Source organism: Glycine soja, chromosome 9 (genome assembly GCF_004193775.1).
Source record: "Glycine soja cultivar W05 chromosome 9, ASM419377v2, whole genome shotgun sequence".
In the NCBI taxonomy this organism is placed as follows: Eukaryota; Viridiplantae; Streptophyta; class Magnoliopsida; order Fabales; family Fabaceae; genus Glycine; species Glycine soja.
Window position 1 is genome coordinate 39116499 of NC_041010.1, and position 17343 is coordinate 39133841.

At 34.3% G+C, this 17343-nt stretch overlaps 3 protein-coding genes and 1 pseudogene across 5 annotated transcripts; all 4 read right to left on the reverse strand.

Moving 5' to 3' along the window:
• Positions 1-1490: 1490 nt before the first annotated feature.
• On the reverse strand, positions 1491-9542 carry LOC114368479 (annotated as a pseudogene).
• Positions 9132-11193, reverse strand: LOC114367173 (light-mediated development protein DET1-like). 3 transcript variants are annotated; one of them, XM_028324300.1, is made up of 5 exons: positions 11029-11190; positions 10792-10956; positions 9865-9975; positions 9496-9572; positions 9132-9415 (listed from the first exon to the last, which is right to left on the reverse strand). In XM_028324300.1, exons 1-4 carry the CDS (start codon positions 11059-11061, stop codon positions 9558-9560), a joined length of 324 nt encoding a protein of 107 aa, XP_028180101.1. In that variant the 5' UTR covers positions 11062-11190; the 3' UTR covers positions 9132-9415; positions 9496-9557. The 3 variants fall into 3 exon arrangements, with proteins under 3 accessions (XP_028180101.1, XP_028180100.1, XP_028180099.1); XM_028324299.1 differs by lacking the exons at positions 9132-9415; positions 9496-9572; positions 10792-10956; positions 11029-11190 and adding exons at positions 10051-10151; positions 10229-10308 and having other exon boundaries at positions 9725-9975; XM_028324298.1 differs by lacking the exons at positions 9132-9415; positions 9496-9572 and having other exon boundaries at positions 9729-9975; positions 11029-11193.
• Positions 11194-13736: 2543 nt separating this feature from the next.
• On the reverse strand, positions 13737-14797 carry LOC114367174 (WD repeat-containing protein 91 homolog). Its single transcript, XM_028324301.1, has 3 exons — positions 14672-14797; positions 14535-14593; positions 13737-13883 (listed from the first exon to the last, which is right to left on the reverse strand). The coding sequence occupies exons 1-3, from the start codon at positions 14780-14782 to the stop codon at positions 13754-13756; spliced, it is 300 nt and encodes a 99-aa protein (XP_028180102.1). The 5' UTR covers positions 14783-14797; the 3' UTR covers positions 13737-13753.
• A 355-nt stretch (positions 14798-15152) lies between these two features.
• On the reverse strand, positions 15153-16889 carry LOC114368480 (WD repeat-containing protein 91-like). The gene is made up of 6 exons (XM_028325733.1): positions 16799-16889; positions 16361-16463; positions 16164-16258; positions 15633-15695; positions 15377-15452; positions 15153-15302 (listed from the first exon to the last, which is right to left on the reverse strand). Coding segments are annotated over exons 1-6 (489 nt in total). The 5' UTR covers positions 16801-16889.
• Between the last annotated feature and the right edge of the window lie 454 nt (positions 16890-17343).

The following is a 17343-nucleotide window of genomic DNA, read 5'->3' on the forward strand; positions in this document are numbered from 1 at the left end:
AGACCAATTATCAAGTTTCAATGCATATGAAATTGTAAATTTGAGCCAAGTGTCATAGGCAATATCATAGTAGATATATGGAGCATATAGCATACGTGATAAAATGAAATATATAAACCCACAAAAATTATAAGTATTATTTATATTTTTAAATAAGATAAAACGTAATAAAGCTTAATAAAACATAAGACAACTCTAGCTTTGTCCTCCTGTATGTTTTACGAGTGGTTCCTTGGTTACAGGCTTAATTCGATTAGACCCAATAATTATGTCCACGTTTTAACGTGTCAAATGTCAATAATGATCAAATAGAAATGTAACAGAAATTTCTCTCCATAAATGTGTAGAAGCCAAGAAGGGACCACACTCGATTTCTTTCGAAGGCTAGCCGGTCAAGTCAACAAATATTAATTATTGACACTTAAATCTCCAAGCGAGTTATTAAGTAAATTTGGGTTAGAACATTTTTTTCAGAAAAATTAGGTTAGAACTTAGAAATATTTTCATATTTCTGTTACTTTTAGTTACATTAGCATCTTAATTGGTGCCATTGTTACCTCCTTGAATTTGGGCCTCATCATCCTCCTTGCTGTGGACTAAATTTATCTGAATGTCCCAAGTTTCTTGTGTTTAAAATTTACCAAACCTGTTGCTTCATAAATATGAATTAATTAGATTTTGAATATGGTGATTATAATTAAAAATATTAATACTTCACGTTTGTTGACCAGACTTTGAGAAAAACTAGAGTCATTGACTGCAAAAGTCTTAGGTGGTTCCTTCTTCACAGCTTCACTTTGGTTAGACCCAATGTCTACCTTTGATCGTCTCAATACGCAAATTAACAGGTTCTCTGAATTTTCTCTTCAGCTATTCATGATTTGGTTTTTCTGTTCTCAGTTGTCCCTATAAGGATGATTCGTTTCATACAGTTGGCTAAAAACTTATGATACCATATATATACGTCTTAATTCATACAGGTGGGTAAAAATTATTAACCTTGACTTTAATTTTAGAAACGTTTCCAGAAATCTTCCTTTATAATCCTGTTACCAAGTATGTTCTATGAATTGGTGTAATGGTGTTGCTGTTGTTTCACTGTAATTTATGTCTAAATTTGTTTTTAAGCAATACATTTTGAACCAACAATTGAAGATGAAGCATCTCTTTCTATTGGGACTTAACCGACTAAAATTCTTCTTCGGTAAATTCAAATGAGCACCAACTGTAAATGAAATCAGAGTGTCAGAGAATAGAACCAATGCTAAAATCATTTGTGTCGTTAATAAAACGGATCCGAAATATCACCCAATGAGACTTCCAAGCCAATTTATGTCTAATCGTTTATTATTAGGAAAGACATAAATGGTTCCTCTGCATAAATTTTACAACTGCACTGTTGAAATAATTTAGAAAAATATATGGCAACGGAAATATGATGGTGCCATGCATATTTGTAATTCCTCTTCAAAAGTGAAGTTATTGAAAAAAGCAGAATGTTTTCTTTGCATAGAGCGATTCGTTTTACAGTATAATTTGGAAAGTTTACCAAAAACGCAGAGGAAATAATTTCAGGGAATGGAAGATTCTGGTACTGATTTAGTGGGAGAAGAAAGCAAAGGTTTTGGTGGAATTTCTAGTGAAGTCATGTTTCCTTAATTCCTTCCAACATATCAATCACCCTACTCATTGTAGGTCTATCATTTAGAAACGTTTGAGTGCACCATAAACCCACTATGGCCAACCTCTTTGCAATCTCATTTTCTTCTGTCGTCATCACCATATCTGGTCTCAAACAATTGTCCAACTCAAGCTTGTTGTATGCCCAGTTTGGGAAGTATATCTCATTTGTATGACTAGCTTCAGCATTAATGTTTTTCCTCCCTCCCACCATTTCAAGCAGCATCATTCCATAGTTATAAACATCGGATTTATGTGAAACTCCTCCAAGATGTCTACTCCACGTTTCTGTAGCTACATACCCCATTGTATTAGAGAAAGGGGTAATTCTGTCTTTTACTGATATAAGTAGGGGAATAAGTGTAATTTCACAATAAGGGGAAGCATTTTTGTTATGAGATAAATACTTTTCCGTTTTAGAAAATATACGTGTGTGCAATTCCATTATTCTGTTTTTCCTCCATCTCTTTCTTGCTCATCTTCTCCATTCTTCTTGGTGAGTTTCTTGGTGAGTTTGTGTGTGTGATTCAAGTTTCCATTGCTTGATGTATGCTAGATTAATGTTCTAGATCCAACATTTTGGTATCCAGAGCCTAATCGAGCCTGGGATCGGGAAACACGAGTGAAATCAGTGAGGTTTCAATTTGCAATTTGGGAAACACGAGTGTGAGTGAGTGTTCTTCATCGATTCAGTGAATTGAACACGAATTGAGTGAAAATGAAGTTGAGCACAAATGGAGGAAACGTCCCTGCGCAATTGCGGGTTCTTGACGGAAAAAATTGGGAGCGGTGGCATATTCAAATGAAGGTGTTGTTTGAATTTCAAGACGTGATGAAGGTAATGAAGAATGGCGTAGCGGCGAAACCAGCAGAACCCGCTACTGAGGCAGTGAGGAATGCATACAAGGATAGCAAGAAGAAGGATGCGAAGGCAATATTCTTTCTGCATCAGAGTGTAGATGATGCGAATTTCAATCTGATCTCGAAGGCGACCTCAGCGAAGCAGGCCTGGGATAAACTTGAGAAATGTTATGCTGGTGGAGATCGAATCAAGAAGGTGAAACTTCAAGTGTTGCAACGACAGTTTGACTCAATGACGATGGAAGAGAATGAGAAGATCGCTGACTTCTTTGCACGAGTAAAGGTAGTCATCAATCAGATGGCCACACAAGGTGAGACTCTAACTGATGGAAAAATTTGTGAGAAAATTACTCGATCTCTGTTGGAAAAATATGATTATATAGTATGTGCAATTGAGGAATCCAAGGAAGTAAGTGAAATGAGTTTAGAAGAATTGCAAAGTTCACTAGAAGCTAGAGAACTTAGATTGCTAGAGAGAAATAAGAAGAAAATTGTTGAACAAGCCTTATTGGCTCAATCTAGTAACAAGAATTCTGGCGACAGTAACAGAGGAAGAAGTCGTGGTAGGAACAATAGAGGAAGAAGTGGCTATGTTTCTAGTAGTGGAAGAGGCCAGAATAATGTTGAAAATAAACCTGATCAGTCGCAGAGAGGCAGGGGCAGAGGCTACTATCGAGGTGGTAGCAATGGTAGAGGAAGAGGTGGTAGGAAAAGGTTTGATAAACAGAACATCCAATGTTATAATTGTGATAGGTGGGGACACTTTGCAGATGAGTGTTATGCGAAGAAGGATTCCCAAGGTGATGAGGCAAATCTTGCCAAAGGTGATGATGAAGAAAATGAGCTAGTGATGCTCATGGTGGCTACTGCAGATGAAATGTGCACCATTGATGAATGGTACCTTGACACAGGATGTTCTACACATATGACTGGTCATAAAGAATGGCTTGTCAACTTTGATGCAAGCAAGAAAAATAGAATCAAGTTTGCTGATGGTAGAGCTATGCTAGCAGAAGGAGTTGGAAATGTGATGATTAAGATGTCGAATGGTACACAGTACTGCATATCAGGTGTATTCTATGTACCTGGACTAGAAAGCAATTTGCTCAGTCTAGGACAATTAGTGGAGAAAGGCCATAAGGTGATTATGGAAGATAAAAAACTTAAACTGTTTGATTCAGGTGATAAAAAGAATTTGATATTTGATGTTTCTATGTCTAGAAACAGGACATTTAGAGCCAATCTGGAAGCACTTTGCCATAAATGCCTAGCTACAGTAGTGAGTGAAGATGATTGGGTGTGGCATCACAGATATGGTCACTTGAATTTTAGAGACTTGCATGACTTGAATACTCACAACATGGTTAGGGGGCTGCCATTGATAAATGTACCAAAAGAATTATGTAAAAATTGTGTTGAGTCTAAACAACACAGAGAGTCTTTTAAGAAATTTGTTGAAACTAAGGCAAGAGAAAAGCTTGAAGTGATATACTCTGATGTGTGTGGCCTAATGCAGTGTGAATCTCTTGGTGAGAGTAGATACTTTGTATCATTCCTAGATGATTTCACTAGGAAGATGTGGGTGTATATCTTGAAGAGAAAGAGTGAAGTGCTAGGAGTATTCAAGAAGTTCAAGAGAATGGTGGAGAGACAAACTGGTTTCTTGATAAAAAAAACTATAGTCACTGATGGAGGAGAGTATACTAGCAATGAATTTGATGAATTCTGTGAACTGGAAGGTATTGTGCATGATGTGACACCTCCCTACACTCCCCAACATAACGGTGCAGCAGAAAGAAGAAATCGAACAGTGATGAATATGGTCAGATGCATGCTTAATGGAAAGAAGCTACCAAAATTTCTTTGGGCAGAGGCTATCTCCACTGCAGTGTATGTGCTAAATCGAAGCCCAACAAAAAGGCTCAATAAAATCACACCTGAAGAAGCATGGTCTGGACACAAACCAGTGGTTAGTCATTTTAAAAATTTTGGCTCTATTTGTTATAAACATGTGCCTGATCAGTTGAGAAAGAAGTTAGATAGCAAAAGTGAGATAATGATACTGCTGGGTTATCATGCCACTGGTGGTTACAAATTGTTTAATCCAGTAACCAAAGAAGTGCTCGTGAGTAGAGATGTGGTAGTTGATGAATCCAAGGACTGGAATTGGGATAAAGAGATGGTAGAGGAGCCCACAAAAGTTGTGATTGAAGCTTCTATTGATGAGCCAAGTGATTCTTCTGCTGCAGTAATTGATGACAGTGACCAAGGAGGAGTAAGGAAATCATAGAGAGCTAGACAACCCTCTAGCAGGTTACAGGATTATGAATTGATACATGATTCAGCAATAAGGGAGGAAGGTGAGCTAGTACACTTAGCTCTATTTGCTGAATCTGAATCAGTGAGCTTGGAGGAAGCAATGAATGACACAAAGTGGACTGATGCTATGAAAGAAGAGCTGAAAGCTATTGAAAAGAATAATACATGGAAACTTGTGCCTCTGCCTGCTAAGAAAAAACCTATTGCAGTAAAGTGGGTTTATAAGGTAAAAAAGAATCCGAAAGAAGAGATTTCCAAGTATAAGGCCAGGCTATTGGCAAAGGGATTCTTGCAAAAGGCTGGCATTGAGTTTAAGGAGGTGTTTGCACCTATTGCAAGAATGGAGACAGTGAGAATTATTACTACTATAACAAGTCAAAAAGGGTGGCATATGCACCATATGGATGTGAAATCAACCTTCTTGAATGGTCCTCTAGAGGAGGAGGTTTATGTGAGTCAACCACCTGGGTTTGAAATAAAAGGAAGTGAAGAGAAGGTGTACAGATTGAACAAGGCTTTGTATGACTTAAAGCAGGCGCCTAGAGCCTGGAACAGGCGCATTGATGGCTTTCTAATGAAGCTTGGATTCCTCAAATGTACAACTGAGCATGGTGTTTATATAAAGGGCAGCGATACTACTAACTTGATTGTAGTGTGCCTGTATGTAGATGACTTGCTTGTGACAGGAAATAATGAGACTGAAATTGCCAACTTTAAAGGAGAAATGATGAGAGAATTCGAAATGACTGATTTGGACCTTATTTCTTATTTTCTTGGAATTGAATTCAAGAGAACTGATGAGGGAGTGATCATGCATCAAGGGAGGTATGCAAGAGATGTACTGAAGAAGTTCAGAATGGTTGACTGCAATTCTGCAGACACGCCCACTGCCACTGGTGTGAACTTGGTGAAAGATCCTAATGAAGAAGAAGTAGATGTAACTTTGTATAGACAAATGGTGGGCTCACTGAGGTATCTTTGTTGTACTATACCTGACTTATTGTATGTTGTTGGCTTAATTAGTAGATATATGGAGAATCCTAAACTTTCTCACTTCCGTGCTGCCAAAAGAATAATGAGGTATGTGAAAGGTACTCTCGATTATGGTATTCTGTTTCCCAGTGCTGCCAAAAAATGTAATGTTCTGGGATATAGTGATTCTGATTGGTGTGGAGATAAGAGTGATAGGAAGAGCACAGCAGGTTATGTGTTCTTCTATGGTGATGCCCCAATCTCGTGGAGTTCAAAGAAGGAACAAGTGGTGGCTCTCTCCTCATGTGAGCTGAAGATGAAGGAATAGGGTGCTATTACACTGATGGTGGACAACAAATCTGTCATCAATCTAGCTAAACACCCAGTTGCTCATGGGAGGAGCAAACACATTGAAACACGATTTCATTTCCTTATAGAGCAAGTGACAAAAGGCAAGCTAAGTGTTAAGTATTGTCCAACTACTGTGCAAGTAGCAGACATATTCACTAAACCATTGAAGATTAATCAATTCAAAGAGTTAAGGAGCAGATTGGGAGTGATTGAAGTGCAGTGAAGATCTCTGTTAAGTGCTGTGAGGGTGTTGTATCTGTGATTTGTTGTTTTGTTCTAGTGTTATTGTAATGTTGAGTTTAAAGGGTAGATCCAGAATTAAAGGAGAGTATTAGAGAAAGGGGTAATTCTGTCTTTTACTGATATAAGTAGGGGAATAAGTGTAATTTCACAATAAGGGGAAACATTTTTGTTATGAGATAAATACTTTTCCGTTTCAAAAAATATACGTGTGTGCAATTCCGTTATTCTATTTTTCCTCCATCTCTTTCTTGCTCATCTTCTCCATTCTTCTTGGTGAGTTTCTTGGTGAGTTTGTGTGTGTGATTCAAGTTTTCATTGCTTGATGTGTGCTAGATTAATGTTCTAGATCCAACACATTGTTCCTCTTGCATCTGACACAAAAATAATGCTTTCATTCCTAGGACAGAGTTTTGCTAACCCAAAATCCGATATCTTTGGACTAAAATTTTCATCCAGAAAAATGATACGTGGTTTTATGTCCAAATGAAAAATTCGAGTGCTGCATCCCCTATGCAAGTATTCTAACCCTCGAGCTATGCCCCTTGAAATTTGATATATAATATCCCAACTCAAGGGTCTAAGAGTTTCTGGTTCTTTTGTATAAATGAACTTTTCAAGGGAACCATTGGGCATAAATTGATAGATGAGAGCTCTCATGTGGCATTCCAAACAGAACCCAAGAAGAGTGACAACATTAACATGAAAAGTTTTAAGTGTTAGAATACAAGTGTAATGTGAAAACACGCAAATATTCTAATCATGAATTTACAAAGTGAAATATAATTAAACAAAATTACACCAAGATTCACTAAAAATTTAGACGAACCTGAAAATTAAATAGACTTTGATCAATTTTAAAGAATAACAATATGAAACAATATATAAACTCATACTAAATATTAAAAATAAAACAATAATCGAGAATGTCATTCTGTTAACCTATTCTAATTCCAAATTATAATATTAATTTCAAACTATATATAAAAAAAATCCTAAAAAGCACAAACAGAGAAAAAATACAAAATCAATATCCCAGTCCTTCTTACGCTAAATCTCTTCTTACTTAATTTCATCAATTCATATTAATTAGAAAAAAAACTCGATTTCTAGGGTTCACACTCAATACAAGAACACATTAATTTCACACTAATTTCACAAGGGGACATCATCAATTGGTTTGTCAAACATATATAATTCACAATTATAGTTGTAAAGATAGAATCAAAATTTCATAAACACCCAAAAACTCATCTTAGTTGATCCTCTAAGGATCCATATACATATTCTCACTATTCCCCAACTATGAATAACACATCCTTACCTCTAAGTGGGATCACGTGCATAGTCTGGCAGCGATAGTGATATCTCTAACGATTCACTAAGATTCCTCAAGTTTTTACTTTGGTTGTTCTTCTAGGGTTTCCAAGCATTAGAGAGAAGGAAAAGAGATTGAAGCCTCAATTTCATTGTCTCCATGCGAGGAAATTTTTGCTCTCTACTAATATTAATTCGCAAATTTTGACGATAAAAATATGTGAAAATAAGTTCTGAACCTAGTGCCCAAATTTAAAAACAATCAAACAGCGAGTCCAGGAACATGTTTGAATGTATACAGGAAAAAGAGAGGAGTTTGAAAGAGTAAAAATTATGACTAGGCTACTCTAAACCTATTATTTACTATATTTTTCTTCTTCTCTATTTTATTATTTTATAAAAATAAACTCTATTTTCTCCCTATCCGATCAATAGATATAACATTCTTTTATTTTCTAAAAACACATTTATTTTATTTACCTTAAAATAATTATTTTTATTAATAAAATTATTTCTCCTTGTTTATTTAATTACAAAAATCTCAATATTTTTTTTAAAATTCTATTTATTTTTAAATAAAATATTTTTTAAATTTATTTTATGATAAAGGGAGTGTTACGCATAAAATATTCACCATTTTTTTATACATTCAACATCTTTATAGCCACAAGACTACCATTGGGTAGATTTCCTTTGTACAAAGTATTAAAACCACCTTGTCCTAGTTTAACTTTGAAGTTGTTGGTCATTTGCTTGATATATGATAATCTATACCTTTTTAGAGTTAGAGCAGCATGATTTTTAAGCAATGCCTCAATATTTTTGTTACTTTTCGTAGTCAACCCTAAATCACAACTAGAAAAATGGCTTTTTACGACGGTTAATAAGTGCTTTTAACGACGGTTGTAAACCGTCGTTGTATATAACGTCGTTGAAACGCAATTGCTTTTTATGACGGTTATTATAATAACCGTCTTTGAAAGTGAAAAATTTTCAAAGACGGTTATTATGTAATAACCGTCTTTGAATGCAGTGTCTGGTTCAACATTCAAAGACAGTTATAACATAATAACCGTCTTTGAATGTTACGTCTGGTCGACATTCAAAGACGGTTATTATGTAATAACCGCCTTTGAATGTTACATCTCCTCGAGATTCAAAGACGGTTATTACATAATAATCGCCTTTGAATGTTCAACATTCAAAGACGGTTATTACATAATAACCGTCTTTGAATGTTACCATGTAACATTCAAAGACGGTTATTATGTAATAACCGCCTTTGAATGCAGTGTCTGATTTGACATTTGAATTCAAGGTATTTATTCCCTGGCAGAGGCTATGACTGAGAGTCTGAGACAACAAATTATAGAATTCCAGGAAACAGTTACTAGTAAGTAATAGCATGGAGTCTATCTTAATTTTAGCATTTGTAAAAACACACCATCACCAGACAAAATTAGGAAGCTCTGAAATAATGGAATATCCTGTCAAACCAAACTACCAAAGGTATCCCAACATGAAAATTAGCAAATATGGCATCCATTTGAAGACAGACACAAACAAATAGATTGAAACACAAGTAAACCTGTTTTGAATTCACTTCTTGGTCCTCTTTGGGCTTGTCACTCATCACTTTCAACTGCAACTGCAACAAAGCCCTTTGCCTGTCTTCCTGCAATATATTCCAAAGAATAAATATAATAATAAAAATTATGACAAGAAATTAATTTATCATATCAGGGTATTCCATACTTTGGATTTTTGAAGATGCAACTCCTCTTCCAGCTTCTGACACTCATCTTCAAGTTCACACCTCAATGCTTTGATCTCTAGACCACATAGTCATAGAGAATTTCGTACCATGTCATTAACAAACTATCCAAAAAGCTCAAGCTGCTAGGTAACGATACATGAATGACTTTATATTGCATCTCTAACAAATACTAATCAGATAGTAACTTTATTTAAAAAAATGGTTTTTTCAATTAATTAGAACATTAAGTAATTAAAAATATAACTAAAGACAAATCAGAACACTTATGATCCCATGTAATAGAATGCAATGATAGAATATTTCTAAGCAGCCAATAATTTCAAATTCAAGACTTTTTCTATGCTTACGAGCAACGTGTGTTCATCTTCAATGCGCATCAACTGCTGCCTTTGTTCTTCTTTGCATTCTTCAATTTTTTGGCCACACTTTGCCTCAATTTCTGCAATGGCTTTGTCAGCCTATAAAGGTTCAAATTAATTAGAAACATGTTGATGGAAATTACATTCTACAAATACCAGGAAATCATATCGAACCTTTTCTTTTTCCTTGTTCACAATTTCCATATTCTCCAACTCATACTTCCTCTTAATATGATTAATAGCCTGTTTAGAATCAATTGCCAACGGCCCATTCTCTATCAAATAAAAAATACCAATAAAGAAATTTCTTACTGATATACAATTTTTTAATAGAAATGATCAATTTCCTTACCTGTAAATTCTGGTCTTGTATATCGATCAACAGGCTTAGTTGATATCATATGAGCAAATGAATTTACAATCATATCCAGCAAGCAGTGTCAACACAGAGACATTCTCACGAATGTCATCCATAAGTTCTGTAATTTTTTTCTATTACAATAGATATAAATGCAATAGCTGAAAATAACCTCCCCTATCCTGTAACAAAAATAACTCCTCAAGCCATGACTTGATTGGTCCTCGTGTCTTGGTTGGAATTAAATGCAATTACAAGTATACAACCTATAACTTTTTTTTAATCAATTAGAATATTACTAAGCAAATATTTTTGCCACTGGGATGTGATCATAGAGTATAAAGCTTTTCTATCAAAATATTCTTGATTCAAAAGTAATGTGTACGTACAATGAATCTTGATTCAAAAATATTCTTCACAAACTGCAAAACTACAAACAAAATTTATACACAGAACACATTAGCACATCACGTACATTGTCTTTTGTTTTTTCTTTTATCTAGGAAGGGAGGGACAGAGGAGGCAAGTGATTAGAAGGATACAACCAACAACACTACCTGTGCAGAGCTGCTTGCCTTATCTTTAATGCTCCGGAGCTGTTCCAGTGCGTGGATATTATTTGAATGAGAAGATATGAAATTCATATACATTGAATTCCTTGATGTTGCATGGAAGTGGTCACAGAACTGCTCAAACAACAGATAAAGCTCGTCTGGTGAATTCTGATAAGATGTAAAAATGAGTCAGAAAACACAGAAAACCCAAGAAAATAAAACATGATGAAAAACATTTACCTGATAAAATGATACAATTTCAGTTGTATCCATGTTATATACAACAACAAAAGCTGGGTGGTGATCAAGATTTCGGAAAATTTTCAGAATAAGATAGAAATTGTAAGTTAAAATAAACCAAGTTAAAATAAAAGACTGCAAGTTAGAAGAGGAAAAAATAAGGAGGAAAGGAATAATGCCTCTTTCCAGCCTATCTAAGGCACTAAATCATGTTTGTACTTATGAGGTGAATGGCCATGTTAAAAATATCTATTATCGAAGTTGATGTATATTGTGATTTTATACTAACAAGCCAGGTAACTGGAAAAAAATATATTCGAAGTAGTAATGTCTCAAAGAAAAATATAACTTAACAGAAACTTCCCCAAATAGAAAATAGAATTTCATGGAGGTATTTCAAATACAAATCCATATGTAGCAACATTCTTGTTATTTCAATGCCCATACATCAAAGAAAGGGGGAGCCACATTAATTTAGTGAATACCAGGACAATGCTCATACCATTGTTACTTGCTAGAAAACTGGAGGATGTCATAAAACATAGATCATAAAATCATAAAAGTAAATTATCAACAACATTGAAGAAGCAAGGTACAACAGCTACAGGAAACAAAACTTTAAACTAAAAATTACAGTCGCAATGAAATCCAACCTTTTCAAGCTTATATCTAATTCTAACTTCTGGATTTGGGGAATTCATCTTTTTCTTGGCCTTCAAACGATAGCACTTAAGCTCATTTAGACAGTTTTGCTACTATGGTTGACATCTAGGAAGCAGACTTCCCACTTTTCTTTGATGAGGATAATGGAGACGCAAACTTCATTTACTGTTTAGATAAGATGCATATTTATCTCCTAAATCGTAATACAATATAAAAAGACTATATCCCTATAAAAAGTTATCAACAGCTAAAAGCAATGTGTGAGGTTGTGAGCATTGGGTTATTTATATTCTATTAAGTATGCATTACGTTATGTCATATGATCTATATTATATATCTATCTTTAACTTTTGGATTGCGAAGTTGAGAAGATATGAAGCTGATTCTACAGTAGCCCTAAATATCTCAAACTCAAATAAATTGAAGCAAACATAAGAAGCAAAACTTGTTCTTTTCCCCTTTCCACTCACTTGGCAAATGGGAAGCAAGAAGGAAGACAATGCAACAAATAAATGTAATAAATAGTGAACAAAAGAAGAGACACAAACAGAAACTGAAAGAAATACGAATCACAGAAAAGAAATGCTTTATTTAAGTGAGAAAAAATGAACCTATTAAATGTGCAGGAAAACCCACGCCTTGTTCCTCTGATTAAAGCAGAAGAAAACATAAAAGTCCAAAATCTTGCTGAAATTAAACACAAGGAGAGCAAAATGATTTGGTTGAGGAAATAGTTCGAACAGATTGTAGTCATGGACGCAATCCAAGAAATGAATGGCAGACATTTAAGACGGAGTCATGGAAGAAAGCAAACTTAAGCAAGACTTGCCTTCTGTTTGTTTGCTTGTCAAGCCGCTGGACTTTAGTCCTCCAGCTGATATTGGCTGCTGCAGATTAGAGTTTTGATGGAAATGTGTTTTTTAGTTGCTTTGCACTACATTCAATTGAACTTTTGCTGGGCAAAATAACAATACCGTTTTCTATATTACAAAAGGAAAAAAAGAAAATCATTGTTTCAGAAAACATTCCATTGAGAAATAGTTTTCAGTTTGTGAAGTTAAGTTTTTATTTTATTTTTATAAAAGTAATTATAAAATATCACTCTATTTTACTTTACTTCTTTTTTTACAAATGAGTCTTGTTAACATGTATTAATTAAGAAACTAAAAAAAATATTATTTTGAAAATTATAGAGAAACATACAAAAAAATTATAGTATTGTAATTTTGTGTACTCAATAAAAAAAAATTCTTCTATTAATCCAATATTATATTGTAATAGTGGCTTAATAATAAATGGATTAAGGCAAGCTAGATTTTCTAACCTTTTGTCGAGATCTTTGAGTCTTCAAGATATACTTGTTTGGCCTTATATTAGGTTAAGGCATTTCATAAGATACGGCCTAGGGACCAGGAGTCTCCAGGTTGAAATTTTCTGGAATGTTTAATTAGATATAGAACAAAACATGAGCCATGGCCCATTTTAACTAGTTGGACAAAATTGCAAGATATCAAAAATACTCATGGGCCTACTTAAAAATTGTAAGACTTTAAAAGTTAGTACTTAACATGGTATGACTGCATGAGATCTCCATGACCTAGTGATCAAGAATTCAATCCTTATTGTCCCAGTCTGATAACTAAAATAAATTTCAGCAATAGGTTTAAGCACTGAGGGGGGAATTATAAGAAAATTACCATTCTAGTTATAAACTTCAAGGTTTAAGCGTTAATCCTTGACACTAGATGTTTCAACAAGATAGGATAACCCTGGTTTCAACCAAGGCTCTCTGTATAGTGAGGAGTCTCCTACAGAGAAGCTAGGACTGTAATTCAAGGAGGGCTGCCACATGCTTAAGCTAAAGGAAACAACAATGCTATAGCATTTTTTATTTTATATTTGACCATGAACCTGACACAAGACAACCAGACACAACAATTCCAGATAACTAACAAGATAACCGGATATATTCAAAGCCAAAATTTACTGGGTGTAACAAGTCAAACCAATGTATGGATAATTATATAATTATAATCCCTAAAGGCAATGGTCTAATCACAATTCACCACGAATCATTAACCTGGTATATGGGTGCTCTAAATGAACTGGATGTTACCAAGAGTCTCCTCCCATTTGCATCTAATGCCATCTCATGTCTGCAATATTTTGAATCATTGAGGGGGTAACAGAACCTATGGAAGGAAAAAAAAAGGTCATGCTGTGAATTATTTCTTCAAACAAGTATAAAACCAAGGATAGGAGGAACCGGGATAAAAATGCTTTAGAAAGCAAGCCAAATACTCTAAATAAAATATTTACACTTATAATATTGGGACCCCACATCGACTAAAAAAAATATGGCCAATATAGTCATTATAAGACTCGGACAATCCTAACCTTCCAAACCAATTTTATATTATTGAGTTGTTAGACCCAAAGCCCAAATTGTAATTAGGATGTTATAATTCTGTATTAGGAAGTTATCTAGGATTAGGCATTTATATGTTGCATGATAGTTATATATAGGTTGTGTGACTAATTTGTAGAAGGCAATTAAGATGCTTGATTGGAATTTCTGGTATTTTGAAAGAGGAAATTCCTTGTTAGGGAGAAACCCTGTCTTTGTTGAAGTTTGTACTAAAATCTGGCCTAAAAAAACCAGATTATTTCTATAATTTATTCATAAATAATGAAGTCTGTTTACTTCTTGAGTCTGATATGACAATCCTCTATTTCATGCATCAAATTTTCCTGCATTTGGCTAATAAAAACTATTTTGAGCCGCACAAAAGAAAAAAGAAACAGTGTACATCTAAGTGTAAGGTGTCAAACTAGAAATATACCTACTAGAGTCTCTCGACCACAGGATTTGACCTTGATTTTGCAAACTCCACTCAAAAATCTGACAACAAAGAATAAATTAATATAAATGTACAACCCATTTCACAAGCTGGAATAACATTAAATTTATAATACTTGCCTTCCCATCAGAGCCCAGGCTAAAAATGCTAGTCTCATCTGGTCCAAACAGAATTGAACTGATGGAAGAATCATGTGCAGGCCAGCCAGTGATTTGTAGACCAGCAGACATGTCTTCGACTAGTTAAGGATGACATGATTGTCAAATCATGTGGCCACTGCTAGAACATTCTAAATACATTTATCTTTAAAAGAAATGCACCATTTTATTTCACTGAACAAGAAATCCCAGCAAATTGGCAACTCCAGCAAGGGAAGATATAACTTAATAAATGCAACCAATTGTTGAAATTGTGGGGATTTAAGTGTGATGGATATTATTGATAAATAATTAGAAACTAAAGAATTAAGAGAAATTAGAAAGAAATCAAATAACAATAGAAATATGGAAATATGACAATCAAATCAAATTATATTGGAAATATGTTTAACAGCAACAAAATTACATTATATTTTACTTCACATATTAATCACTAAGTATATCAAACCAAGGAAACAATCAAATGAACAAAATTAAGGATACCAAACATGTGAATCATTCCATCAATGGCAGAAGCTGCCAAAATCTTTCCATTGTGATTAAAGCATAGAGAAGTAATTGCTGGTGGATCTTCTCCAAGAGGAAGGACTGTCTTTATGAAATCCAAAATTAAAAATAGCCATAAACAACATAAACATAAAACATTTTATACAAAGAAGAACATACCATGGCTTTCCATGTCTTCATGTTCCACACAGTAAGTGAAGCAAAACCCAGGTTGTCAATATAGTTAGAACCAGCCCTACAAAGAAAGTAAGGTCCTCATATTCCATAGTTCATCCTTATGTCCGAAATCAAAACAGCAAAACATACATATCATAATAAGACTAACATTTTATTAAAAGTTACAACAGAGGATCAAATCAATAAATTAAATTACTAGTTCAACAAAGAATTCAATATTTAGAAATTTAACAAATACCCTCCAGATGCTGCTGCAGACACAAAAATAGGTTCCACAGGACTGCACTTTATGTCCAATACACTGTAAAACCACAAGTAGGAGAGTTAAAAAGGCAATACACAGAAACCTGGAAAATATACAAGGTTTAAATATGTTTCTGCGAATATAGCCATTTTTGTTTTTAGTCCTTGCAATTATTTTATTTTTTATCCCAACAATATTCACCATCACTTGTTTTGGTCACTGCCATAAAAGTAGAGACTAAAAACAAAAACCTTTATATTTTATAGGGACCTAAAAGTAGGGACTAAAAACAAAAACTGCTATCTGTGTAGGAACCATAAACAAAAAATTGTTATATTTTGCAGGGACATAAAACTAAAAAAGATATATTTGCAAAGATGTAAAACATGTTAACAACAAGTTCACGACAGGGACCAAAAACAACGAACATTGCAAGTTATAAAAAAATTATAGGGACTAAAAACAAAAACTACTATATTTGCAGGGACCTTCAACATATTAGGCCAATATATAATTAGGAAATACCTTGGAAATGCTTCGGTTGTGTTGAGGTCACAGACAACTCTCTTTGCATCCACATTCCATGCCTTAATGCACCCATCGGATGTACCTATAAGAAGCTTTTTATCAAGAGGAACAACTTAATAATTTAATTCATAATCTCATCTCATAATCATTACAACTGAATAAACTCAATCACCATGATAAATCAATTCACATACCAAGCGGTCTGATTTACATTCCCAGTCAAGTGACAAAATTTCAGTGCTGCAATATATGGTTGCATTTCTAGACACTGGAGTTGATGTATCATATGTCCATATCCTTCATTAAAACATGCAGAGCAAACAAAGGCAAAATTGCTTGAGAGATTTCATATAAAGGTTAAAAAGAAGCATTAATGATGCAAAACATATAAAGGGGAATTTGAAAAGAAAAATGTATTGGAGTGCATTAAGCTTTATTTCTTTTTTTCTTTATTTAATTGTGTATCATTTTATGTTAACTTGATGCTTGCTCTAAATATATCTACACACAAGGGATCTAAATAGTGGCAAATGAGTACATGCTACAGCCAAGTAATTGAGACTAATAATTACATGAAAGCTATTCTATTTTGCCACTAAAGTGATACTTCACATCAACTCCCAAAAAGATACATGACAGTTCCATCCAGAGAAGCACTGGCAATATTGTTTCCAGATGCAGAGAAGCAACACCGACTGATTGGACCGGTGTGCCCCAAAAATGTCTCCTAGAAACCAGTAAAGAAAGAAATCTTTACATATAAGTTCATTGCAAGAAGCAAGTGCTACACAATATAATTGGGTGAAAAAACTACAAAGCAATTTCTTAGGATATTCACATTTTCTAAAATTACAACCCAATCATTGTGCAATTTCTTGGAGTCGTTTGCCTAGGGCCAGCTATTCTGCCTACAAAGCAAAAGCCTCAACAAGGAAAAATTAAACTCATTCACAAATAAATAAAAAATGTAAAATTACCATGTTGTGTCGGGATCCTTTGGCTCACAGAAGGGTCTATTCTTGGAAGAGTTGTGTAGTTGTCCTCCCCATCATTCACTTTAAATCTGATAGAGGCAAAGAAATCTCATTGCCAATAAGAAGCATTGCTTCTTTATAGTTATAAAAGAATAAGTATGTACAGCAGTTAGAAGTTTGTGAATTTTATGTCTGCTGTCTTA

What these genes read in the sequence shown, in the direction of transcription:
- LOC114367174 (XM_028324301.1), bottom strand. Translation starts at nt 14,782, where the DNA reads ATGTCTGCTGGTCTACAAATCACTGGCTGGCCTGCACATGATTCTTCC. An exon ending in GCCTGGGCTCTGATGGGAAG is followed by an intron (nt 14,594 to 14,671) that starts GCAAGTATTATA and finishes CTTTGTTGTCAG; the next exon opens with ATTTTTGAGTGGAGTTTGCA. An exon ending in TGGTCGAGAGACTCTAGTAG is followed by an intron (nt 13,884 to 14,534) that starts GTATATTTCTAG and finishes TTCCTTCCATAG; the next exon opens with GTTCTGTTACCCCCTCAATG.
- LOC114368480 (XM_028325733.1), bottom strand. An exon ending in AATGTAAATCAGACCGCTTG is followed by an intron (nt 16,259 to 16,360) that starts GTATGTGAATTG and finishes CTTGATAAAAAG; the next exon opens with CTTCTTATAGGTACATCCGA. An exon ending in TCTGCAGCAGCATCTGGAGG is followed by an intron (nt 15,453 to 15,632) that starts GTATTTGTTAAA and finishes CTTTCTTTGTAG; the next exon opens with GGCTGGTTCTAACTATATTG.
- LOC114367173 (XM_028324298.1), bottom strand. Translation starts at nt 11,061, where the DNA reads ATGGATACAACTGAAATTGTATCATTTTATCAG. An exon ending in AAATTGTATCATTTTATCAG is followed by an intron (nt 10,957 to 11,028) that starts GTAAATGTTTTT and finishes ACATCTTATCAG; the next exon opens with AATTCACCAGACGAGCTTTA. An exon ending in AGGCAAGCAGCTCTGCACAG is followed by an intron (nt 9,976 to 10,791) that starts GTAGTGTTGTTG and finishes GAACCTTTATAG; the next exon opens with GCTGACAAAGCCATTGCAGA.